At 38.6% G+C, this 24,329-nt stretch overlaps 1 protein-coding gene across 1 annotated transcript in view; it reads left to right on the plus strand.

Moving 5' to 3' along the window:
• Positions 1-24,329, plus strand: part of nphp4 (nephronophthisis 4) — a gene marked incomplete at its 5' end in the record, with an annotated part of 102,870 nt that overhangs the window by 32,330 nt on the left and 46,211 nt on the right. The window contains 2 exons of the mRNA XM_079468138.1: positions 7,244-7,437; positions 11,298-11,412. Of these exons, the coding sequence (XP_079324264.1) occupies positions 7,244-7,437; positions 11,298-11,412 (309 nt within the window). The remainder of the gene's footprint in view (positions 1-7,243; positions 7,438-11,297; positions 11,413-24,329) is intronic.

Here is a 24,329-nt window from a genome sequence, read left to right on the forward strand (position 1 = left end):
AAGAACAATGATATATAATTAAATAAAAGGGATAATATTTACATATTAAGTTTAAATCTACTTTTTAAATATATATATTTTAAATACATTTAAATTAATAACAGTTACAATTGTAACAATATTTCAAGTGTAATTTTTGAGATTTGTTTTTTTTAATCAAATCTTTATTTTTTAAAGGCATAACATTGATAATAGTGAGATCAAATTTAAGGATTCATTAGTTTATATATTAGACCAAACACTATCATAACATCTTAGTTGATAAATTAATATACTTTATTTTTGACAATAGATCCCATGTTTCAGTTGTGACAGACACACGTATCACTACTAAAACCAATTGTTTGCATAACTGTAAAGTTTTGTTTATTTCCACAAATAAAGGATTATTGGTTACTTTTCTCACTGACAATTTTTGTCAGAGATGCATTTGGTCGTGACTGTTTCGGTAGTGAACATTTTTGAATAGTTTTGAGCCTAGCTCATAGATGCTAATCAGCACATGGTTGGCAAGCACAGTTCTGAACAGATGTACACACATAAAAACAAAATTTTATGGTATAACGTGGCTTAAATCAGTCTCAGCAAATGGACTAAAACATACTGTGTTTCAATAGTGACTTGAAAATGTGGATGAACATTTTTATTAAGTATACTATAAAATATCTTTTTAACTTTACATTTTTTTTCATTTTTTTTAGAAACAACAATAATAATAATCTTCATGAATTGAAATTTAGGGGGTTGGGTTCGGGACACCCATCTCCCAATTGAAAGTACCCAATCAATTATGATTTTACAGTATATACTGAATATTAAGTAACTGATATTATAAATTATATTGTGGGTTTCAATAGATAATATAAGAATCTTCATGTTGCACAAATTCTGTAGCATGGCCCATATACACTTTTGTATATATACATAATGTATATGACGTATAAATATTAAAATTAAGATTTTCTTAAAATTATCTGTCTATTTATATACATAATTATTAATATCATTATATTAATATAATATAATTAATATATATATATAATGTAAATATAACCTTTAATTTGCATACGATGAGTCACAATACATTTTTGACAGCCCTATTACAAATTTTGCTTAGCATTCAGTTTTATATGAATGAAGTCGTCACCTGTCGATGGACGAAACATAACCCATTTTCTTTCACTAATCGGTCAACATGCTTTTAAATGAAAAAGTATATCTTCTCATCTTGCAGTTAAGTTTATGTTTGTGTATGCCCTGCTGAAGTAAGTGACACCCTCCATTCATTTCAACTGTTCGCTACAAAAATAACCTTCAAAAACCAATTTTATTTTTCAAAAAAAGAGAACCCTCTTCAATTCTTTTCGTCTGAATAGGACGATGACCCCCACCCCTCCAGGCTTGTCTCGGCTTGCAGGCATTATTCCTGCATTTGGTTTGAATGACCTTTCCAATCACTCGCCTGAACCAGACTGTTCAACACATCGCCGTTTTTATAAAATAAATTTGCCAGCTCGCATTTTTATTCATTTTCCGTAGCTTTTGCTATAGAAAAAATGTATTCTTAGGAGTTTGACAATGCTGACGATTAACTGTCAGCAAAACGAACAAAGTGAAATTGCTCCTTGTCTTTATTTGAACTGCGGTTTCTGCAGTGTTTGTTTAAAAGAGTGACGGTATCCAGACTGGGGTGAAATAAGAGGAGACTCTGTTGTCATTTTAAGGCATGACATTGTGATCCAAGCCACACATGCAGGAGTTAAATAAAGTGATGCTCTTTTGAAAGAATTGAAGTCTTTTATGACGGTTCAAACAGGACTGTTTCTATTTTTAAGCCCTCTGTTCTGATTCCACCGTCAGAAACATCAAAGCCATTTCGGTTCGAGGCTGATTTCGCTGCTTGTGATGCCAATGGGAGCGCGTCTATTCCCTGCAAACGAAAATCCAAATAATAAATGGAGAACTAAATACAGAACTCATGGAGCGAAGGGACTTAGCCAGCTCTTTCAAACTCAATCTTCCATACAGAAATGTGCGAGACAACCGCACAAACAGATCCAAAATAAAAACAGCCATTATAGGTTTTTTATTTCTTTGACACGGAGTCTCAGTTTGTTCGCTAGAATAAACTTTTGCCAGTTCCATATAAGCCTCTCATCTGTTTTCTGCATTTGTTCAATACTCTGTAATATTCTTTATCCTTGTCGCCCTGGCAGCGGCCTCATCTGTCAGAGGGCCTGTTGTTGCGGCCGCCGGGCCAGACGATGCGTGACCCCCAGAGTCCAGATATTTCACAGATGAGAAACGGAGGCTGTTGATAGAGGATGAGCTTTGTCATTACTGTGAGATACACGGCGCTGCGTTCATCACTTCACCTCTCTCTCCTTCTGTTTCTCTCCCTCGCTCTCTCTGCTCTGTGATGCTGGAAATGGGGTATGATTTAACTTCAGGCCATTTCATTGTTCCCTTTAAGCTTCTTAGCTCTAAAATATTCATATTTGGGGCCCAGGAAGTGAAATCTGTGACAGCACAGAGCGCAGATGAGAAGGAGAGAGTGGAAAAACAGGGAAGGCGTTTGAAACCGAAATAAGATATTTTTCGTTGCCGATGTGATAAGATATGTCACAGACAGGCTTGTTTTCCATACTTAACTCCATTCTTTTATCCTTCCCTGAGTGTCCCATCTATTTCAGTGCTTTCTGTCAATATATCACTTTGAGTGCAGTATACTCTGTACTTATGTCTGCTTGCTTGTGTTTTAAGTGAAGAGAGTTGAAGTGTTGGGTTAAACGTCAAAGCATATTGTGCTAATTATACATCATTATATTGTTGACATGCTGCAGTGAGCCGCAGCGCACGCTGCTTTTGACAGATGTATGTATATCGTTTCTTTTGTTTTGTGGGGGTAAATTGCATTAACACACATAGTTTTGTTTCACTATATTAATTACATTTTATAGAACTTTGGTGTTTTCAAACCAGGCATATAAATTTTTTATTGTCTAGTGAGGACCACCGTAAATGTCCAAAGAGTCTCATGTTTCACTTTTTTTTGTTTGGTCCTCACAAGTATAACTAACAAAATAACAGTGCTACAGAAGATCCTATAAAAGAACCATTTTGATGTGGAAAAGGTTTTTTTAGATTATGAAAAGGTAAGAAAGAAACTGTTCTTTAAAAATCTTTGACTCAATGGGTCTTTGGGGAACCCAAAATGGGTTTTTTTATGGCATTACTGTGCAGAACCGTTTGTTGCACTTTTATTTTATTTTTTTGTATAAACTTGTAACAAGTTTCCTATAAGGTCAAAACATAGTGGTATACTATAATTTTGAGGAGGATCCGGTGCCCACAACCATAATAAATGTTTACCACAGGTTGGTTAGTTTCGCTGTTTCTTGATAATTTCATTTTGTTTGGGGAAATTATGAATGTAAATTTTAATAAATCGCTTTAAATGTAATTTAAACAATTTAACAGTTCTATTTTTAAAGCATGTTTCATATATCATTGCTGTCCTTTTGAATCCAAGTCCAGATTCAGAAATTGAAAAAAACTATGGCCTTGTCTGAGTCTCACCAAACATATTAATGCTTCTCGCATGCACAGTATCCAAAGCAATATCAAAAATAATGTTTTTTAAGCGCAATTTGATCATAGGAAACAAACGTTATGGTACAGTTTACGTCAGTTTAAATGTTGTTCTCCAATATGTTGTTTAATCAGGGTTTTAGCCTGTGATTGTAGAAATATCTGTACAACCCATTCACTCTTCCATGAATGACGTAATATCTGCCCGGAGGCGCGTTGCAAATATGGCAGCCGAATGACACGACTTCCCTGAACGGACTTTGATCTCACAGACAAGGGTTTTCCAGGACTCTGCCTTGGTTTCAACATTTTAAGATATGTAAGGGCAAGATATTTTCAGTTAAGACGGCACAAACATTGATTTTAATTTCGGAACTAGCCTTAAGCCTTCTGTCCAAGGTCTGTGAAACCGGGCATATACTTTTTAAATGATTAAATACGGTGTTGCCAAAGTTGAAATTGGTTAAATATTTGCAGAACCCAGTGACAAACATAAAGGGTCACTAATAATAATGATTAATGGAAAAATATAGTATATGCCCCCGTGGTTGAAACCTTAAAGCTATATGGAGACACAGTGATAGATTCCATGAGATCTTCTGACCTGGAGTATAATCTGTGTGCTCTGTAAATTGGAACAGTTGCTGTAAATCCCACATTACATGTTGTCTGTCTGCAGAGTCTGTGAAGGATCGTTCACAGTAACACTCAAATTCACCACAGGGCCGTGTCACCTGAGAGCTTTGTGTTACAGGTATTTGCTGACAACAGGCACATCACTACATGATTTAATTGCTTAATTATCTCCCTCGACTGAAACCGCTTTTGTTCAGGAAAACAGGCATGAAATAAATAATTGCTGAATACACAGTCTCTGTAGAGCACTGTTTCCTCTACACAACACATGGTCTTCCTCTGCTTGTTACACCGCAATGTTTCACAATACTCTTCAGTTAATTGGACCTTGAAAACCGCTTGAGTTTTGTCATGTCACCTAAAGGTGATTTGACACCAAAATGAAGGTTTCAGGGCCATAACCACTGGGGTTATTGATGCGGCGGTGTGTTTGATTCGGTTTACATGTTATAGCTTTAATAAAAAAGTGTGACAGGAAGGCCTTTAGTTAAAAAGGCACTCAATTAAAATACCCCTCAAGTGCTCGGACACATATATGGCACACCAAGAAACCATCACGCTCATAAAAACGCACAGATCTGACCTATTAAGCCCAACTCGGCACAAAACTGCATTACGTCCACTTAAACGGAAGGATTTAGAGGTGCTCTCGTGGTGGCTGTAGTAGCTGGATGATTCACGGTATAAAGTGGGATGCACACAGACCGCCTCTTTTGGGCCTGCATATAAAACCCCCAGCACAATTGATATGCGAATTGAAGGAGCGGTGAGTGGGAGGCCAGCGCAGATAGATGTGACTCTCAACCTGAGGAGAAGCAGGAGAGAAGAGCTGTTAGTCTGGTACTTTCTTTTTCAGATCCTCTATAATGCTGCAATTGATAACATCTGACTGCTCCTGCCACGTCGCTTCGCAACTGATGCATCTTCCAAACGGCAGGTGTCTGCCGGTAGTCTTCAGAAAATGGCAGCGGGCTTGGGTTTAATTGATGTGTTATTGTAAACATGTCTGGACACTGACTAACAGAGACAGCTGCTGGCTAAAGAGGTAGACTCTGAGTTACACCCCCCCGATATTTAGCATCTGCTGACAGTTTCCTGAGATCGGGGTAACGGATAGCCATGATGCTTTGTTGTGTTATCTGTGGACACTGACAACTTGTGCTACAGCTGTCGGACCTTTTCTTGGCAGTGATGAAGATATTAAAACTATCTTTTCTAACTAGCATGACAAAATGTTTTCTTTCGCACATACAGACGGAGAACAGAGTAAGAGATCATTACAAATTTTCATTTCAAATCAGCATTTCTAGATGTATCGTGGCCATTTTCAACAAAGTCAAACCTGAGGAGCAAGGACGGCGTTTGCGCATGGCACAGTATGGCAGTTGCCATACCCTCGCATTCAGACAAAACAATGGAAACAAAGTGTGAATAAAATGATGCTCATTTAAGATTATCAAAATATCAGAAAGCATGTATATTTTAGAGTGTAAAAAGGACGCTCATTCACCAACAGCTTCAATGGTTACGAGAGTAAGATGCATGACTTGTGAAAATGTAGACAAAATTACATCACATATTAAATCATGCAGGCATTTATTTTCAACAAAATGAAGAAACTATTTAAAAATGCCTTACAGGTGTTTAATAATAAAGTGTATGATAAGGTAAGTGGTAGTAGTGAGTCGACATATGGCAATAAATTGATGATTATAATTTTTTATTTCAACAGTCACATAACAATCTCATCTGCCGTAGTCAGATGTATAAATAATGCAAGATGAATAATATTTTTATGTTATCTGTGCATAGTAAAGAGATTTACTCCATGTGCCAGTGTTGTGCAGTCGCAGTTCGTTGCGCTAAATACCCGCACGTCTTTTTGGATTACCTGTGTTTTCATTTGGATGTCACAGATTTTACACTGCTTCAACCTCGCCGCTACTTATGTAATAAACGGCACTGCCACAAGGTTAGACATGTTTTGTATTGAATTGTGTTTGCTGTAAATTTAATTTTTTTTGTGTGTATTTTAGACTCGTACCCGATTAACGTAGTCGTTGATGGTTGTTATAACATGGCTGTGGGTTTCAAGCGTTTTCACACACAGTAAATGACAGATGGTTTAGTAGATATTTTGTAGAGACGATATGAGGGTAGATGCCGCTAAATTTCTTGCACTGGACCTTTAACTAATTCGCGTCCCAACGACAGTCAATGCAGCATCTTGTTTTATTGCTGCTATTTGTTTGATTTTTGTTTTCTGCGCCTTGTTTCATTTCTAATTGTATTGATCGTACTCATCCAGTCCTTTACAGTTTAAAGGGAGAAAACACTGCACAAAACAACAGCCAGAACATATCTGATTTTAAAATGGAGTAATGTAGAGTGAGATTTTTGGATCAGTGAAATTTTACCGCAGGCAGAGATATCAAGCACAACGTGACAAAAATAGAATGCAAGGCGCCAAACAAAACGGCTTAGTGCACATCACTTTATCACGTTCTGCCTGGTTGACGCACGTTGCTGCTTGGAAAAACTAGTAAAAACTGTGAAAATAAAAAACATATCTCAATATGCCCATCGAGACGTTCTATGGTTTCCAGTATAAGTCACTTCAGTAAATCAGTCCTTTCCGTTTTCTGTATCCTTTTTCCTCCGAGTGTTCCACTCGCCACTTACCAGAGAAACACCATTCAGATTCAATCCAGGGAGAGAAAGGATCAATAGAGCTTACATGCCCCTCTCACTTCCCCCCACAGAGGAGTCGGAACTGTACGGCTTTCAAACACAATCCACATGTTCCTTCCCCATATCTCCTCTGAGGATTAAACGTTAACAAGGCCTGCCAAACACAGCACCCCCTCTGGCAGAGCACACATGAAATTCTTCTCACGTGTTTGTCTATCTGTGTGTTAGTGTGTGTGTGTTTAAATACATGTTCTCATAATCCCGTGTAAATGTCTGTTGATCAGAACAGCTTTTAAATTCTCATCACGTGTGTATGTGTGATCAGAACAGGGGTGCGGAAGGGCGCTCGGTTGTGGTGCAGGAACGCAGGCTGCTGGTTGGGGTCCATAATGGCTGGGGTTGGGTGGAGAAGCCTCAGGTGTTGGTGCTTGAGAATGAGGCCATTGGGAGCGGAACGGCCGGGGCCCACGGAACAGGCGCAGGCGGCAGATTCAGATCGACCTCGAAGGAAAAATTCAAGTGAGTGCTTGGCCCATCTGCAGCTCTCTAATTTACATTAAATCTGAGGAATTTGATCAAACTGCCATTAACATCATGGTACATTAAATCTTATTTTTTATTTTACCCAGGTATCCTGAATCTTCATGTCTGATAATCTTAAAACTTTAGGTTTTCCCTGTGTCTACAAGGTTAAAGAAATCACCCAAAGTGAATAAAAGCACCATAAAAATGGTCCATACGTATCTAAAATCTCATCTTTACAATCTTACTGCATTAAAGGAATGTACTCGCCGTCTAGTCATTTCAAACCTGTATGACCAATTTGCTTGCATTGAATTTGTGTCCATACAATAGAAATGAATGGGTACTGCTGTTATTCAGTTACCAACATTGTTCAACAAGCTTCAATATATCACAATATGTATAAACAGGCTAGGGTCAAGATTTCTATTAGCTTTTTCCTGATCTTGACAGCTAACCTGCTCACAGATTACATGTTTAACATCTTTTGTCGTGTTGAATGAAAATATGAGTCATATGGGGTGAGGACAGATAACAGAATTTTCGGGTGATCTGTTCCTTACGACTATTCCAGAATCCCCCCATGTTGTCCCAGAGCCAAATGCCCCATCTGTCTTTTCTAGTGACTTTAGCTCTCGACCCCACACTGATTCTTTTCCCTGGTGCTTACCCGGCAGAGATGTCCTCACCTTGTTCCTTTTTATCGTCTCCATCTCTTATTTAACAGGATCCTTATCAAATATAGATTTTCACACCTTTTCTTTCCAGAAAGTAATTTAAAAACAGCTCTAAAATTTAACAACAAAGGCCTTTTGATTTTAATTAAACTGGTTTTGTTTAACTATGCTTGAAGGACAACTGAACTTAAAACTCCGTAATGCACGTCTCACTGTAAAAAACAACAAGTAGTGTTTTTTGTGTGTTTAAGTACATTTTTAAAAGAGCCACACCACCGCAGAGTCACTGCCATGTGAGATCTCTCAGAGCTAGTCACAAACACTGTTATGCACCACGAGAGAGAGAGGTCTATAATTACCCAATGAGAGAAATTAGGTGTCTATGAGAGTGGAGCATCACACTCTGTCCTTTATAAGAGAGAGAAATTGGGTGTAATTATAGAGACGTTCTCACTAAAAACTTTTCCTGCGCATACGCAACCCGACGCTGCTGCGATGACGGTATTGGGCGCAAGTGCGATCGTGCGAAACCCGTGGAAGGATGATGCAAATGATTAGACACCAGTCTGCAGATGAGTGTTTGACATGAATCCTGAGTTTGGAATTTCAACACCTTCGGTTTATGTTGTAGTAACAATGTTTGAAGCAAACGCCAGACTCATTTGAACACTTTAATAACTTTATTCTTCATCATCATTTTCAGATCATTTTTTGTATGTGAAATTGATATGGAAAAGTGATTGTTTATATTTGTATTTTATGTATTTTTTTCCTGCTTGTGTATTTAAGTTTCAGCATCAGACTGTAAAGGCTATAATGTTGTAACAGAAAACAGTGCATGAAATATATATGCATAATTTGGTGAACAACTGTAACAATTGCATTCTAAAGTTGCACGAACAGTAAAAGCAGGGCCAGCAAACCTTTTTTTAGCTTAAAACTTCTGCTCCTTCTAAATTGCCACAGATGTACTGTTCTTTTTCTTTTAGCGCTATGTGAGTTTTAAAAGCTCATTTATCAAGTTAATGTGGCGGAGCTGTGTTCTTCCTAAAATTAGGATTTATTTCAAGAATTTCTTAAGTAACATTGTTTTTTGGAAACTTAAAAGGTTCTCAGTTAGTGTTTTAAGTGCATTATAAGATTTTTTTAATGCATAGTTTAATTTTACGCAATTGCTCTCGCTGCCCTGTGCTTAATAGTTATTGATGTTCATTCATTGAAGGAGAAGTTTACCCACTAAAAATCATTTTGTCATCATTACCCAACATCATTTAATTCCTAATAACTCCGTCCATCAGGCTTCCTAGTTTATAACATGACCTCTTTAGTTATATTGATTTTCCATAACCAGATAACCTGACTTTTGCGGTTAACATCAGTTTGACCTCGTTTGTGACCCTGGACCACAAAACCAGTAATAAGGGTCAAGTTTTTCCATTAATGTATGGTTTGTTACTATAGGACAATATCTGGTCGAGATATAACTATTTGAAAATCTGTAATCTGAGGGTGCAAAAAATCGCCCTTAAAGTCCATCAGAGGCTTTGTAGCAGGCTGTTGCTGAGAAGTAAGTTTTGACTTACCACTGTAATGCCGGAGAGTAGATGAACTTGAAAGCTGAAATATAGAGACCAAACTCGAGTGAGTAATTCCTAAACAGTGTGCAGCAGCGAGCGAAGTTTGTAAGTGTGTTGTTCGCGATTTTGTTGCATCCAAATATTGATATATTTGTGCTAAGAAATGTACAAAATATCTTCATGGGACATGATCTTTACTATATTAATATTACTGCTAATATCCTAGTGATTTTTGACTTATAGAAATATAGATAATTTTGACCCATACAATGTATTGTTGGCCATTGCTACATATATACCCGTGCTACTGGTCTCGTTCGGTGTGCAGCCACGCTTTCATTTGTGTTTTTGTCTGTATGTTTGTTTTGTTCACATATATGCAGTGTCCGAATTTACTTCTGCCATGTCATGTTGTTATGGCGTGCACGGTATAAAGTTACTGCTTTAATGGCGGTAGGTCTTTCTTCCTTTCCAATAAAATTTAATCTTACATCTACTTCGTATGACATATGGTAGAAGGGTGTATCCTAAAACTGAGCCGAAAGCTGGTGGTTGCCCCCACGTGTGTACTGTGCAATGGCAATTTTTGACTCGATTAACAAATGGATAAAGAAAAGCATTAGGGAAAACGACAAAGAAAAGCAGTTGGCGAATAGAGAAAGAAAATGTATACATTTAAAAAAATTTTTTTACATTTTATTGTTCAATTAAACTACATTTTAAAACACAAATTAAATAAACCATTTTATTTATTTATTTATCACCCAAGTCTATTAATTTCTTAATTAAAAGTTATTTATTTGTTTAAATTTGTATGTTTTTATTTTAAATTGATCAATTGATTCTTCATTTTATTTCTAATCGGCACTCCGGGTCCTCCATAGTTTCGTGGTCCAAGGATACACTTTTAATTCCAACCCACGTAAAGTAACCTGCAATTTTCTTTCAAACAGGGATGAGATGAGCAAAATCAAAAGTTATGGATTGCCGCATTTCATAATATCTTAGCCTGATCATCAATAAACTACCGTCACAATAGAAAACCAAGCAGAAATATAATCCGTTCTTAACAAAAACCTTTTTTGCCTCAGAAAATATAGCACATATTTCGTATGGAATATTTTTAAGATTCTTTTGGGTTGCATTTTAATGCTTTTTTTCCGAAACTTTGAAGCTCCAGTCCTCGTTTATTGAAATAGCATGGATATGACCGGGAAATACATTATTAAAAAACTTTTGTGCTTTATGGAACAAAGAAAAGCATCCGGGGGGAGTAAATGGCAAAATTTTCAAGTTTTATGTGAACTATCCATTTAATGGTCAGGATTGTAATTAGAACTAAGTGTGACTGTAAGCGTCAAACCCCAGGTGTCTTTGTTCAAGAACAATGTCTGCGTGTAGTCAAAGTTTGTGACACTGACAATGAGCTTTCCAAACCCAATAAAACAGTTAACTGAGATGCCATGTTAATGAATGTCATAAGTCTTTCTGGGTCTGTGTGGGTGTGTAGGTCCATTACACAACCTTCCATGCTGAGCTTAATGTATTAAGTTGTTGTCTCTGATGTTTGACTGATCTGGCGCTCTCTTTCTCCCTCCTGCAGTGATAGACTGTCTCTTCGTGGCAGTGTGGAGCTGAAGTTGATGAGACACTTAGCTTTCAGCATCGTCTTCCAGCTCCAATATGTTTTCTCTTGTCCGCTGGCTGGAGATGGGCAGGTGAGACTGAACAGTTGTCTTTTAAAACGTATTACAATTTCTATACCACTTGGCTTAACTTGAATGAAATGTGGAATTATTTTTATTGATTTATTTTGCTTATGACACGTTTCCCAACTTTAATACAAGCAAATAGACCGGTCCTCCTAAATAAAGGCACGGATCTCCCAAAATTCAAATTCTGTCATCATTTTAAACCTCATGGCTTTCATTCTTCATCCGAACACTGAAGAAGATATTTAGAAAATTGTTGGTAACTGAACAATGGCGGTACTCATTGACTTCTAATGTAAAGATACAAAACCAATGCAAGTGAACGGGTACAGTTGTTTTTCTTTTACCAACATTACCAATTTGTTGTTCGAGGCAAAACTCCAGCTTTTAACCCAACTCTAAATCTAGGCCCTATGCGGTTTAGCAGATAGAAAAGTTGTTCCAGAACTAACATGGATCCTGGTCCAGGATCTTGTCCTGTTTGGCACATTCACAGTAACTGAGAGCAAATGTTTTTTGAATGCTGCTCATTTCCCAACATGGGCTTAGTTTTTCGCACATTTAAATAGCAAAACGTACAGTTGGTAAATGCTGTAGGGTGCAGTGTGTTTATCTGAAATGCACTGTACAAACATCTCTGCTAATTGACTTTGATCACTGTCAGTAGACTCTGAAATGCAGAAGTTTGTTTTTACAATGAAAATAATTCCTTCCTTTGTCTTTAACTTTACATTCAGAATGTATAAGAACGTCTTTATTATTGCTGTAAGATAAAACGGTTCAGTATGCCGGAGACCTCCAGGCTAATGGATGGTAATGTAACCTCTGTGACCAAACCCCATCTACTGTATCTCAGAGTCCTCAGGGAAAGAAGAAGACTTTGCCTTCTTTACAGAACGCTGTCTAATTGTGAGCGGATCTGAGAGATAACTCTGTCACACTCTCACAGTTTCTCTCTCCCTCTTTATCTCGGTCCCAGTCCGTCTGCCTCTCTGGAGTATTGCCGTGTCCTTCATTGCCTCTCCCTGAGGAAATTAAACAGCCATCCTTGACCAGACAGGCTCAGTAAATAAACATTTTGGGAGAAAGATTGAGAAGGGGATGAAGATAGAAAAAGTGAATATCAGGTTCCAGGCGGCAGGCACAAAGGCGTCCAATCCAATCAGTCATCATTCATCCGCCTGGACCCCAGCTCTCCTCTCGGTACTCAGGGCCTTGCTTCAGTCTTAACACCCTTAGGATTAGCCCCTTCTAATGAAATGACACAAATGTGGCTCTTTGGTCTATCTAGAGCAGGCTTAGCGCACACAAACTCTCTGAGTCTGAAATCGAATCCGTCTCTAGGGGGCTTGTTTTTCTCTGCCAGGCAACACAACATGTTTTAAAAACCCTACTGGCCCTGGTTAAGTCATAAGGGATGTTGCCAATTACACGTGTGGGTGGAATTGTCATTGTGCTCGATAGGATGAATGCTGTTAGTGATCGATGGTGTTATTTTCACCAATTAAAGGAACTGTTCATCATTTACTCACACGCGTGTCATTCCAAATCTGTATGATTTTCTTTTTGCTATGAAACGCTAAAGGTTTCTAAAAAGTCTAAAAAAATGTCGTCTTTTCCATACAGTTACAGTGAATGGAAACCGAGGTGCCAAGCTTTTGAGTAATCCAAAAGCAGCATTACATTTTCATGAAATCATTTTAAAAATGTCTTTTAATCGCAAATCGTAAATTTGTTTTTCACAAATAATGCTTACCTGCCAGTTAGCTGTTGCATGTCCCCATTGCAGTGTCCTGTACAATTTGTGTTCTGTGTAAGAAGAAAATCATACATGTTTCATCATCATGAGGGTGAGGAAAAAACAATACATTTACATTTAGTCATTTAGCAGTATTTTGTGTTTTGGGTGAACTGTCCCTTTAAAGTCTTTCAACCAGATAAGCACAGGTACATCTTTAAGATGTCTGCTAAAGATCTGTAAAACCTCTGCTGTGTAAAAACATCTTCTAAACATCCTAGAAAGAGACGATTTACGTCCATTCTAAATCATAAACATCTCACAGACTTCTCCTAGACGTCTATATGACATCCGACGTCTGGGAGACATATTGCAGATGAGCAAAGAATAAAAAAATGACTTGCAGATGTAAATGCAGACATCAAATAGATGTCTCCCATCAGGGCAGAAAACCAGCCGACGTTCCATAGGCCTAAATGCTAACTGAGCGCTTGCTGTCACACATACAGAGACAAAGACCACTGATGGCAAATGTGAAAACATGGGTCTCTTGATCATCTCAGGCCTAATTGGACCCGAGAACTCTTCACGTTTTCGACTTTCAAATCATTCAGGTAGATGAACATTTTCATAAAATGAAAGCAGTGTGAATTTGTTTTGGAAAGCTGAGAATTTCTCAAGCTGTCGAGGCTCCTGGTTTGGGGAGACAGGCCGGAGTGTTGGACAAGTGTCACCCCGCATGAACTGCAGATCTCAAACTACGCCGAGGTTGAGGTTAAAAAAAGAAATTTGAGTGTGTCTAAATTCCTAATGAAGATGGTGTGAGCGTGCGAGAAGACAGATAGGAGGAGAGAGAGACAGTCAAAGAAGAATGGAGTAATTGCGTTATAGGTGTATTTATAGAGTGTGGTGAAGGAAGGTGTCTGAAAGTCATCATAGTGACTAATAAAGGTGGGATGAGACACGACCTCCTGAAGTTAGACAGCCTTGACTTGCAGCACAGAGAGAGCGAGTGAGCGTGCTCTATATTGTACAAAGGTCAGAAAGAAGATTTAAGATTGCTTCTTAAAATATATATGCTTATAATATATTTTTTTAAATGAAGTACTTTGTATTTGTAATATTTAGCAGAATTGTTCAATAGAAGCATTTTATTGCCATAGTAGTTCGAGTATATTTTCAACATTCATTTATATTGTGTAATATATTTATATTTAATATAGTTAAATCTAATACGTTATATATATTTATATTATAATAAGTTTGCTAGTATGTATGTGTTTAGGTCAAATTGTCATTTTGTATCACATTTCTACCAAATTGCTTATTTTATAAGCAGAAAATGAAAATGGGAGAAACGGGTGAAAATAACAGAAAAGATGCTCTGTGTTTTTAAGACCTTAAATACTGCAAAGAAAACAATTTCGTATTCACTTTAAGCAATACAACAGTCATATTTGTAAATGTACTTGGGAAAGGTGAAAACGTATTTTTGTGTGTGATAACCTCGATTTTATGACAGTTTTCATATGTCTTGTTATGCTGTCAGGCTTTCATATTGCTGTTGGATGATTTCATGCAGCGTCACACCTTAAACTCCAGAATTCTGTACGACAGGCCCAGACTTTCAGAATTTTCGACTCTTCATTTGCAGGGTTCAGTGGGCCGGTACTCTTGGTCTTATCAAAATGCTCAGGCAGACGGTGAAAGAGAAGAGGATGAGACGGAGAACACAAGTCGAAAGTTGGAATGTATATGTGAGCGGGGTATAAACTCCGGAAACACTGTAACTGAAAAGTAAAGCGAATTGGTGAATTTGCTAAATAATGGTTCAAGTCATTTCCCCACAAACTCGCCTCCTTTCTATGCAAATGAAGTGTGTTATAAATGGCACCTTATTCATGACGGTGGGTGTTATTTGACTGGTGCGATTACCGTTGCGCTATTACAGTCTGCGGAAGGCAGGTGGTAAACAGAATGTTGTTTTAAAAGGATGTTTGTATTCGTTTTCTAGTGATCATGACAGCAGTTATTCATCAAATGATGATCAAATGATGCGGCAGAGCATTATAACTGGGCATGTATCCAGACACGGGGTTTGGCCGAGTGCACTTTCAGCATTTAAAGAGCCCATTTGATGCTCGAGGTAGGGTGGTGATGTATAGTCCCAGTAAAATGTGCCAGATCGTAGCAATCTAATACATCCGACACAACGTAGCACCCAAAACGGTCCTAAAAGATAGCGCAACAATCGTGCAATTTGCGTTGAGCATAGTTATTTTGGACATGTTTGTATCATTACCCTATTTATATAATTGCTTTTTGGAATCGTGTGCTAAAACATGCAAACAAACTACGCCATCAGTGGCACGATTCATTTCTAGAGAGTTCCCCCTTGAGAAATGTCAGTGCGGTGTAGTTTAGGTGAAAGGGAGACAGGGAGATTGAGTGTGTGTGAGATGGACAGAGAGAGAGAAGGAGAAATATGAACTGCTCGCTTGGCATGATGTGGCTTGACTCAGCAAAAAGAGACTTGTAGTACTAAATCTTGAGCAGAGAGAATCTCAATCAACCTCTGAAGTAAAAACACCATCTCTATAATCTGCCGCTCTGCATTACTTTGATCACATTTCTCTCTGCTTTGCTTACCAAAGATATTTGGAAGAATGCGTGTAGGATTAGAAATAGTTATGTAAAATGTAGAAAAGCAAACTGTTCTGGGGCACTACCGACTACCATTGTAATTATTCCTACTATGGTAGTCAATGGGGTCCAAAAACTGTTTGGTTACAGGTATTCTTCCAAATATCTTTCTCTGTGCTGATCAGAATAAAGAAAATGATACAAATTTGGTGTATCGAAAAACTCGGGAGTGAGAAAATCTTTCTTCTTTATGGAACCTCTTAGCCAAAATGGGTCTTCTATGTCATCATGGCAGAATGTATTCACATTCAAATACATTTTGATTCAAGCACCAGTGCTTCCTTTCACTTAAGGAGAGTTTGCGTTTATACCTCACTATGTTTACATGTATATCTTTTCTATTATTTTTAAGAGGTCGGACTGGCTCACTTTGCACTTACACGTGTTTCCACAATCCTTGTTTATACTTTTTTACGTGAGTGTGTGCGGAACACTTAAATTCACTCAAATTCCCAATTAAACCAAATAATCAAACACAGGCTTTCATCATAAATTCTCATATTTTGCCCTCAGTCTCTTTCCCTCTTTTTTGATCTATCTTTCTTTCTTCTCTTGAGTTGTTGCTGTACAAGACTGACGGCTGATCCCAGCTCAGATAGCTTCTAATGCCGCTCTGTCAACACCAGTTTTCCAACGCGGAAGCACAAACAAGACCTGCTTTCACTCTGAAAAGCTGCTTTTATCGTTTCTGGACTGGTCTCTGTCATTTAAGCCATGGTAATGTAATAAAGCGTTGCGTGATGCTTGCCGACAGGCCTTCTCCTGGGCGATGTGGGGTTTTGTTGCCAGCCTGCCACTAGCAGTGACTCGTGGATAATAGAGAGTGAGCCAGGAAACAAGATTTCCCCATTTGTGTCCTACAGCCAGTTGATCATTTGTGTTTCAGCAGCTTTATTGTAAAAACTCTGATGCCGCTGGAAAGAAGGCTGTCCTCTGAGCATATGCTGGTTAGGTAGGTTTTAGAGCATGGTAAACATTGGAACATCGTTTGTGCTGGTTTAAGCTGGTCCTGAGCCGGTTGAGGACCAGCATATGACCGGCACACGACCAGCTTAAACCAGCACAAGCCAGCTACCATGCTTCAAAACCTACCTGCTGTTTTTGCAACAGTTGTTTATTGTGATTTATAGAAACGACTGCAGTAGAAATTGTTATTGGCACAGTTTCTGGTAGTGTTGCAGTTGTACTTGTATTTTAGGAAAGTATGTATATATTTGTATAATAATGCCCATCCTATTAGGGGACCTTTAATCTTTTTGACATTTGTATGAATGAGTTTTAAAAAGCCACTGGTGAATGTGCTAAGTGCTTCGAGTTACTAGAAATCTCACCATATGGCATGGAGACCAGCTTGAATCAGGCCGTGAGCTCACCTGGAGTGTTTCACAGGGATAATTATCGGTTTGCATATGACACACAGTTTATTTGAGGGTAACGCCAAGGAGAAGGTGGTTCAGAGTGAAAGAAAGAAAGCTTAATGATTTATCACCAAAAAAGAACACGGAACAGAGCACTTGAAGTTCAAGCAGACCGAAATGACCATGTGGGTTGTTACACGCCGGTGGTGAATGCAATGATTTGCAAGAGAACAGCTTTTTGAGAGCATTTGTGAATTCACACTAAACCATCAGAAAATGTTTTTCAAAAAGCCCCCCATGCCGTCTCTCATGCAGCATAGGAAAATGAAGATGTCCACCGTTGGTTGACGTAGAGGTAAATTATGTTCCATATCAAACAATGCTAGATGAGGAGCTTAACCAACACTCTAGCACCAAAGCTGTTGGAGCAGAAATCGATGAAACCTCTGCGATTGATTTACGTTCAACTCTTTTACAACACCACTGCTACATGTCTTGGTAAGTAGCGTGATTTATTCTTGCGGCTGAGCCTCGCCGATTCAATTTGTGCTTTCTTGTTTTGAAAATGAAGATATTTCTGTTGTTTGTTAGTATGGCTTCTGGCTGTGTCAAACTCTGAGTTTGAGAGATGAGTTAATGATGGGTAAAGCTCGCTTTCACTTAAAAGCGAAGTGGGTAATTTCAACGCAACAGAAATGTGTCAGCAAACGGATTTGCAGAAATAATTGAGGGTTTCCAGAATAATCTGCCCGTCAAACAGCCACCCCATTTTGTTGCTCTGTCGGACTGGTCAGGGGGGTCAAATAAAGCTGTATTTATCGCTTGCGTTTAATTGTATTTGCATATTATGCTAGGAATAGGTGACATTTTTTAAAAGGGATTGTTCACCCAAAAATGTCATCATTTGCTAACCCTATTGTCATTTCGAAACTGTGTGACTTTTTTTCTGCAGAACACAAAACGGTATTTTGAATAATGTTCAACCAAACTACCCATTGACTTTGTGTCCATACAATAGAAGTGAATGGGTACCACTGTTGTCCGGTTATCAACATTTTGTGCATAAAGAAGGTCATACAGGTTTGAAATGACAAGAGGGTGAGTGATGACAACATTTCCATTTTGTGGTTTCATTTTCATTTTTTTTTTTCCCTTTACCTTCACACTCCACCTTGAATTTATATTGTATAAATGGTGGCCAACTTGCATGGGTGGTTGCATCTTCATGCGTATAAATAATGCCGTTCTGTTTGCAGCTACACACTCATATTGACTTACTGTAGATTTATGTTTGCATCCCCATATCTGCAACAAAACACAAACAAACAACATATCTGTTTTTAAAGGGTTAGTGGTGGTTTTAATTGGGACCAACTCGCGCGCTTTGCTTTTTTATGCACTTTCATGTTTTTTTATACACCCTCGTTCTCAGTTTCTCATCTCATGCTTACTCTCTTTCTGGTCTGTCTCTCTCATTGTCTACTATGTTCATTCAGTTCCATTATAAAGACCTGATTCCCTATAGGCTGTCTGACTGCGCTGGCACAGCCGTGAAATTCAAAAGACGTCTGCGGACGCAATCGGAGCGGTAAAGCTTATTTATACATTTTTCTTTTATTTGTATTTTTTCCATTCTGTCGTAAATGTCACACAAATGTTAATTAAATGTTAATCAAACATCACACGGTAAGAAAGCTTGTGTCTTCCGCATTGCACAGCTATATTTAGCAGCGCTGAGAGGTCACTCTACCCCAGGGTCTGATGCCTTCGCGCCGGGGGTTTGGGAACGGGGAAACAATGGTAGACTAATTAGTATGAATGTCAATTTCTCCCACTGAGAAGTTCATGAATCTGTGGCCCCTCCTGCTGGGAGTTCACCCTGTCACAAAGAGCCACACTTTTCCTCTGCATCTGTTGCATTGATCTCACCACGGGCTTCTTTGTGATCTCCCGGAAACCTCCATCAGATGGAAGACAAGTGCAAGAAAACCTGCATCCATCTTCTCTGGAGCATCTTCTTGCATGGTTTATTTATCTGATATTTCATGTATGTTTCTCTTAGTCACAGTGTTTCTCTCTATTACCCTCGTATTTCTTTACCGCTCTGCCTGTCTCTCTCTCTCTCTCTCTCTCTCTCTCTCTCTCTCTCTCTCTCTCTCTCTCTCTCTCTCTCTCTCTCTCTCTCGTCGCCTAAATTTCAGGTCCTTCATTTGGAGTGTTTGGTACTTCACTTTTCATCTATTGGGTGAAGACAGTCAGAAAGTAATCTTACCGTGGGTAGTCTTCCAAAACAAGCAGGAAAGATTTTTTACTTTCTCATGAATGCATTTCACATTGGTGCACTTTTAGCGTTGAGTGAATTACATTTTTTTCTCGAAAGGTAGTGGAAAGATGTATACAGTTGGTGATGTAGTGGTAACCATCGCAATTCATTGGCATCGCATGACATGATGTCAGTTTGTCGTATATAGCACATGTGATTACTCATTTAATTCTTCCAATTTTATTGTGTCATCTTTTTATTATGTAAACAGACATTACTCAAGCCAGGCCCCGGTAAGGCCATATGACACATTTTAGCTCTTCTCCTTTTCAGTGTTTTTAAACAAATAAGCAAATGAGAGCGTGCAAGAGACTCAACACAGCATGGCATCAACCTCTCGCCATGACAACACTGCAAGCCAACAATGCATCGCCCTGTCCCCGCCACCCCGCCACATGGCTGAGCCGTCCCCGAGGAGCACGCCAGCCAAATGAGATGATGATTTCATTCATCAGTACGCTGCTGGCTCTGGTGTGGAGGTGCTAAAGGAGTTTCCTGATCGCAACAGATTGTATGGTGTTATTTACTTTTCATTCAGTGTTCTACCTGAGAGATGCTAGACGGGATATATGTTTATAAAAATGAGGAACGGAAAGATCTTTCACACCTACAGCCGAGGCAAAAAGTGACGACCAACTTTAACGTCTTTTTATTTAAACATACAGTACCATTTGAGATACATCATTACTTTATAATCTATACCGCCCTCAGACATTACTTTTGCCCACAACTGTAATTTTGTTTGTAAGGTTTAGATTTTTTCAAACTACCTTTGATGTCAATTTTAAGGTATCTGATCTCCATGGATCTCAATTCTATTATGGGTTTTGGAGTTCCAAAAAATCCTTGATTCCGTCTCTGAAGTCATGCCTCATGAATTATGGAGATTCAGCTGTGAAATAGCCGGCAGCCATCTGTAAAAATGTTTGATCTTTCACCTTGATTGAATTACATAGTCAGACCCGTTTGCATGTGAGGGCCCTGTACATTTAATCACTTTCTAATGATGAATTCTGTCTCAATTCATTGTTTTGGTACATCTACGGTCAATGGCTTTTTAATTCTACGCTCCGTGTATAAACACTAAGAGCTTAATTTTCACCTCCGGCAATTTCCCGTTTCTCATTACTTGGCTCTTGTATGTGGTGAAGTTCGCTGGTTTGCTCTTTAAATGCGGTTTAACATTTATGTTCTTCACATATAGCCGATGTTGTTTCAGCTCATTCTTTGATGTGGAGTTCCTGTTAGTTATGTCCTACAGTGAATCTCATCTCTGGATGCTTTGATTTGTTTTCTCTTTGATGCTGTGTCTTAGAGACGCTCTCTGCAGCATTATTTTAAATTACGTATCAAGGGATTCTTGTGTATCGTGCTGCAATAGTTAAGCATGAAACATATGGCCAGAGGTTCGTATGCACATTACATGTCATCGTGATTAAGGATCCGTGATGTCTCATAGGGATGTTAATTCTAGCCTCCGAGGAAAAACTAATTCTGCGATTATAATGACAAACATTAGTTAAATTAAGGAAATGCCATGATATGCTCAGCTGGGGAGCTTTGCTTTAGCTGCTTTACATTATTAGGTTTTATATTTTGAAAATGTAGGACTCCCAACCAGCTGTATCTGTAGTGTAGGCTTGCATCTGTTTGAAAGAGTCACAGCCACAGTTCAAACAAAAAAGACCAGCTCATGTCCTTTACATAAAACATTGTTGTTGTCCTTCTAAAATGTCAAAATATCTCATTATTATTAGTCACCCTTTATGTTTGTCCCTGGGTTTCTAAAATACCTAACCAATAAAAAGTATTTGTCAAAAAAACGACAGTGTCCTGAAAAGCAGCAAATTTGGACTTTGACAATAGGGCAGTGACGATATCCAAAATATGTTTTAAGACTTCAGGACAATTGTATGTAATGTAGAACACTTGCCTTCTTTTCATTGCATAGATAAAATGTCTTGCCAAGTGATATCTGAAACCAAACGATGCTTTTCTGTTTTGATGGCTTATAACCAACTTGCAACGGGTCATTTATGTGGATTTATAAAGTTAATTCATTACAATAACTACAGATTGCCAGAAGGTGCCTAAAGGAACAGTTCACACAAAATTGGAAGCTTCTTGCATCATTTACTCTCCTTCATGTCATTCCAGTACTCTGTGACAAAACAAGGCGTTGATACATTGATGTTCAACAACATTGAACTCCATTGACTTTCATTGAATGAGACAAAATTCCTAAGACATTTCTCAAATATCTTCAGTACACATAAGCAAGTTATACTGTTTTCAAATAATATGTGGGATAAATAAATGATGGAAGAATGTGAACGATCCCATCAAATATCACTTGGGTTGATATGTAGGTTGATACATAAATACATGATCCATTTCGGAACAACTATGCTGTGTATTCTCAGCAAATGATGTGGAACTCAAATGTGCAAAACTTCACAAGTTCTAGAGCTTCTGAGCGATTTCAGATTCTGTAGAGACTTTTTATTCTGTAGCTTCGAAGTGGATCCTTGTGTGCCTGTAACGCAGCACTGACTGAGACTTTGTATCACGGCTGTACTTAAGCAAGGATACTTCATTATCATTCTGCCTGTTCTTCCCCTTCCCATCAGTCCCGCTGGCAGCCTCAATGTAGCATAGCGCTCGCCCGCTGACAGTTCTTCACATTGGGCTGCAGCTCAAGGCAGTCCTGCACCCCTGCCCAGAGCCTCATTCCAACCTCCACACCACCGGCCACTTTAATAGCTCGGCTTGTTACCCAAACCAGCAGTTTCAATGTGTTCTGGGAGTTGGCAGTGGGAAGACTGTGCGCTGCTTTGATTTATTGTGTAGCTGGATGTTGTGTGATCATTTTGACTGGGTGACATATTTTTACCTTGTTACTTTTTGGGTAGATGTGAGTTTTTCGGCCAAAATGATTTAATTGGCCCTTGTTATTTCTTACTGATAAGGGACACGTGTCAGTTGGGATTGTCCTGCACGGTGTTGAAAATACCGGTTTACACCTGGAGTTTTTCGAGTGTTTCATCACCGAATGGACCTCTGTGCTTTTGAAGTCGAGCCCTTTTGTGCGCTGTTCTGCACGCAACTCTGTATATCCGATGCGTGTTTGATTGATATCAATGAATTTTTTAGTTTTCCATCTCACCAGTGAACTTCAGATATGCAGGAATGGCTGCAAAAGCCTTTTGACATTTAGTCGATTTTATAAAGGTTATGCAAAGCGAGTGACTGTTTTCCTAACTACATTTCAATCTAGCTTTTATGAAAATTCAGGTCTTACTCTTATTGCTTTTCTGTCCTTCTCGCTTTGAACTACAACCTCTCTACTCCATTTTAAATATTTCATTATTCTGGATTTCTCCGAGCCTACTGCGTATCCATGCCATTTCACATATTCTAATCAACATACAAGAACAAAATGGAAATTAACACGGTATTTAAAATACATATTTTACTCAGCATTCACCCAGAATGAGATTACTCATCATCCTCCTCGAAAGCTCTTTCCAAATAGAAAACACTCCAATATGAAATTGTGTTGACTCCGGTGAGAGAAGGAGCTCAGGATCTGACAAGAGGGATTCGGGGTAAATTATGTAGGAGAGATTATTTCCAACTTTAGACCCTGTCAATTGGAACAAGAGCTGGGGAAGTTCACTAAAATATCTGAACTGTTCTAAGGATTATATGGATTTAAAGGAATTGTCTTCTTAGTAGAACACTGGCGCTGTTTATATAGGGTAGACCTTTATGAATAGCACGCTTCTGCAAACAATGTATGTAGCCGATTACCAATTCATATCCCAGCATGAGTGATGTTCCTCTCGCCGTGTGTCATTGATGTATGAGTGCAATACATTACACCAGGGAGGGTTCTTGTTCATATCCACTCTCCAAGACCACCCACTTATTGCCATCCCTTGTCTTATCTTATGTGACGTTTTTTGTGTTCAATTTTGTTTTTGATAAACAACATTAATTGATGTACACCTTTAAATTGAAGTCGTTTCATATAAATAATTTCAGTCACTTTTTATTACATTTTTTGCTCTTGTATTGACCTCTTCCGAAAACGTAAACAAAGCTGGTCCCGTTTCCGTTTTTTAAAACCACATAAACAGTTCAACAAAGTTTTCTCTACATATTAATCTTTCAAAGTAGCAGTAATATAATTACCAAAAAGGAAACCGGTAGTGGACCAGTGTTTACATCTTGTGAAGTGGTTTATATGGTTGTCAAAAGAAAAAGGAAGTGCTCTCCCTAAGAACAAGGTTTCTTTTAAGGATCGACTAAATATATGTTAGATGTCCATATCAGGATTGAGAGACGGAGAGACTGTTGTTCCTCCTGGTAAAGGTGACGGTAAATCTCTCACTGTCCCTCTCATCTGCTTTGCCTCTCTTACTCGGCCCCTTGCTCTCGTCCTATGAAGTGTGAAATACATCTCAGTGAGAGAGATAAAGCTCTTGTATTAACGGCCTTGCTGAAGTGGAGAGTATTTACCATACAGGCCATATATCACTGGCCAGATACATCAAACTTCAGAGAGAGAGAGAGAGAGAGAGAGAGAGAGAGAGAGGTGGGAACTAAAGGGAGGGATTGGGAGGTGGGTTGAATAATTTCTTCGCTCGCTCTCGCTCTTTTTCTATCATGATTAATTACGGCGAGCTGAGCCTGACCAGCTCATTTATTGATTGCCTTTAATGCCTGATCCCACGGGATCGTAGCTGAGCCAAGAGGTGTCTCAGTTCACCCTCCATTTCTCTCTCTCTTACTCATT

This window comes from Barbatula barbatula (assembly GCF_947034865.1).
Source record: "Barbatula barbatula genome assembly, chromosome: 11".
Classification (NCBI taxonomy): Eukaryota; Metazoa; Chordata; class Actinopteri; order Cypriniformes; family Nemacheilidae; genus Barbatula; species Barbatula barbatula.